Source organism: Terrapene carolina, unplaced genomic scaffold, assembly GCF_002925995.2.
Source record: "Terrapene carolina triunguis isolate 2854851 unplaced genomic scaffold, T_m_triunguis-2.0 Scaffold32343, whole genome shotgun sequence".
Classification (NCBI taxonomy): domain Eukaryota; kingdom Metazoa; phylum Chordata; order Testudines; family Emydidae; genus Terrapene; species Terrapene triunguis.
This window is the reverse complement of record NW_020696694.1, coordinates 5,970-7,664: the sequence shown is the minus strand read 5'-3', so window position 1 is coordinate 7,664 and position 1,695 is coordinate 5,970. Positions and strand designations below refer to the sequence as shown.

The following is a 1,695-nucleotide window of genomic DNA, read 5'->3' as shown; positions in this document are numbered from 1 at the left end:
TTCAGTTCTTTAAGAAAATGACTAGGGCCTTCATCAAAACTCTAACTAGACACACTGGAGCTTCTCTGAATGACTTACCACATACTTGGACAGTGCTTTGGCGATATTTCTCATGCCAATAGTTAATTGAGTCATGTATTCAAATCCTTTTCCAAACTCAATGTACTGAAGCTCATCAAATTTAGAGGCTCCTTCCAGAACAACAGCTATCAGTGCATCCAATCCTATTTAAAACATTGACCATAAATGAGCAAAACATAAAACATTTATCCAAATGAAAATCTTAGACAATTATTTAGTTGATGGGATCCTTGCATGTAGGAATTCAGATTATTATATGGGTAAAAATAAAGATTAGAGATTAAAGGATGAAAATCATGATTTATCTTCACATTTTGTTTTTAAGAGTCCATAATTAATTTATAGAAAATAAATGGGCCAGTGGCAATCCGGAATCAGTAGCAACCGTGGAATGAATTCTCTGAGTGAAGCTTGAGCATCAAAGAACATGTGACCGCTGTGGCTGTCAGCACAATTATTTCCAGAATATTTTATCCTTTCACCTGAAAGCAAGTTTTTAATTTTCAAAATAACACTGCCTTGTACTGAAATTGAGTTTAAAGCTGAAGAGAAGAAACACACTGGGCTAGATCATCCACTGAGGTAAATCCAAAAATGGAATACAATAGACTGAAAACAAATATCCCAACATTATGGCCAGAATTTTCAAAAGAGCTCAGCACCCACATTTAGGACTAGATATTTAAAAAATACTCAGCTCCCGTATATGCACCAAAATAAGTGGCCAGATTTTCACAAAGGCTCAGCACATTGGGTACATATGAGCACTTTTGAGAATCAAGCCATCAGCACCACAATCTGAGACACTGCATGCTCAGCCCTTTTGAAAATCTGTTCCCAGTGACAGGTGCTGAGCAAATCTGGTGCTTTTCCTATTACTATTTCATGACCTTGTACCACTTGGTGGTGATTGTGGGTTATCACACCACATCATCATGCATGGAAGCGTCATGACAAGGCAAACAACAAGCAATGTTAGGACATAACACTCTGAATTAGTGGCTCTCTCTATCTCCATATCCTGGCTGCTAAAAGGGAAGGCATTCGTTTTTCTTCTGTCTCTTTTTCACCTGCCTTTCTTCAGCTAAAGAGCTTTGGGTTGAGTAATTTAATTCAAACCAAAGTAATTTAATTTAAATATTTGTCCGCTTTAAGATACCTTTTTTTCTAAGTTCTTCTGACTTTTGTTCTAGTTCTTCTACATCTTCATCCAAACCATCTGAAAATACAAGTAAAACCTAAAGAAAGATAGAGAGTTTGAAATCACAGGAAGTCAACAGCAGATTTAAAACAAAAGAACTTATTTTTGGGCCAAAGTCTCGGTGTAAGAGACTAGGTTACCTTCCTTCGATTTTGATCATCAGCTTTGCTTGGAAACGTTTTCCAGAGTGACTCCAGGAGGTTGCCATTGAGACGAGATGGTTTGTCGATCAGGATCTTGCTCAGGTTGTTCCATATTTTTTCACTGTGAAATTGGAACATGGGTGTAACAGTGTTGTTCAGGTAAACTGCCACGCTGCTCTGTGTCTTTGTCCCCACATTGCAACTCAGACTGCTTAGGGATGTGAGGGCTTTTAGAATGTCAGGAAGATATGCTTCCAGCTGGTACTGTCC

General features: G+C 38.0%; 1 protein-coding gene across 1 annotated transcript in view; it reads right to left on the bottom strand.

The window, feature by feature from the left end:
* Positions 1-55: 55 nt before the first annotated feature.
* The window catches only part of LOC112125766 (collagen alpha-6(VI) chain-like), a gene marked incomplete at both ends in the record, with an annotated part of 5,846 nt that continues 4,206 nt past the window's right edge, over positions 56-1,695 (bottom strand). The window contains 3 exons of the mRNA XM_026663082.1: positions 56-224; positions 1,241-1,319; positions 1,423-1,689. Of these exons, the coding sequence (XP_026518867.1) occupies positions 56-224; positions 1,241-1,319; positions 1,423-1,689 (515 nt within the window). The remainder of the gene's footprint in view (positions 225-1,240; positions 1,320-1,422; positions 1,690-1,695) is intronic.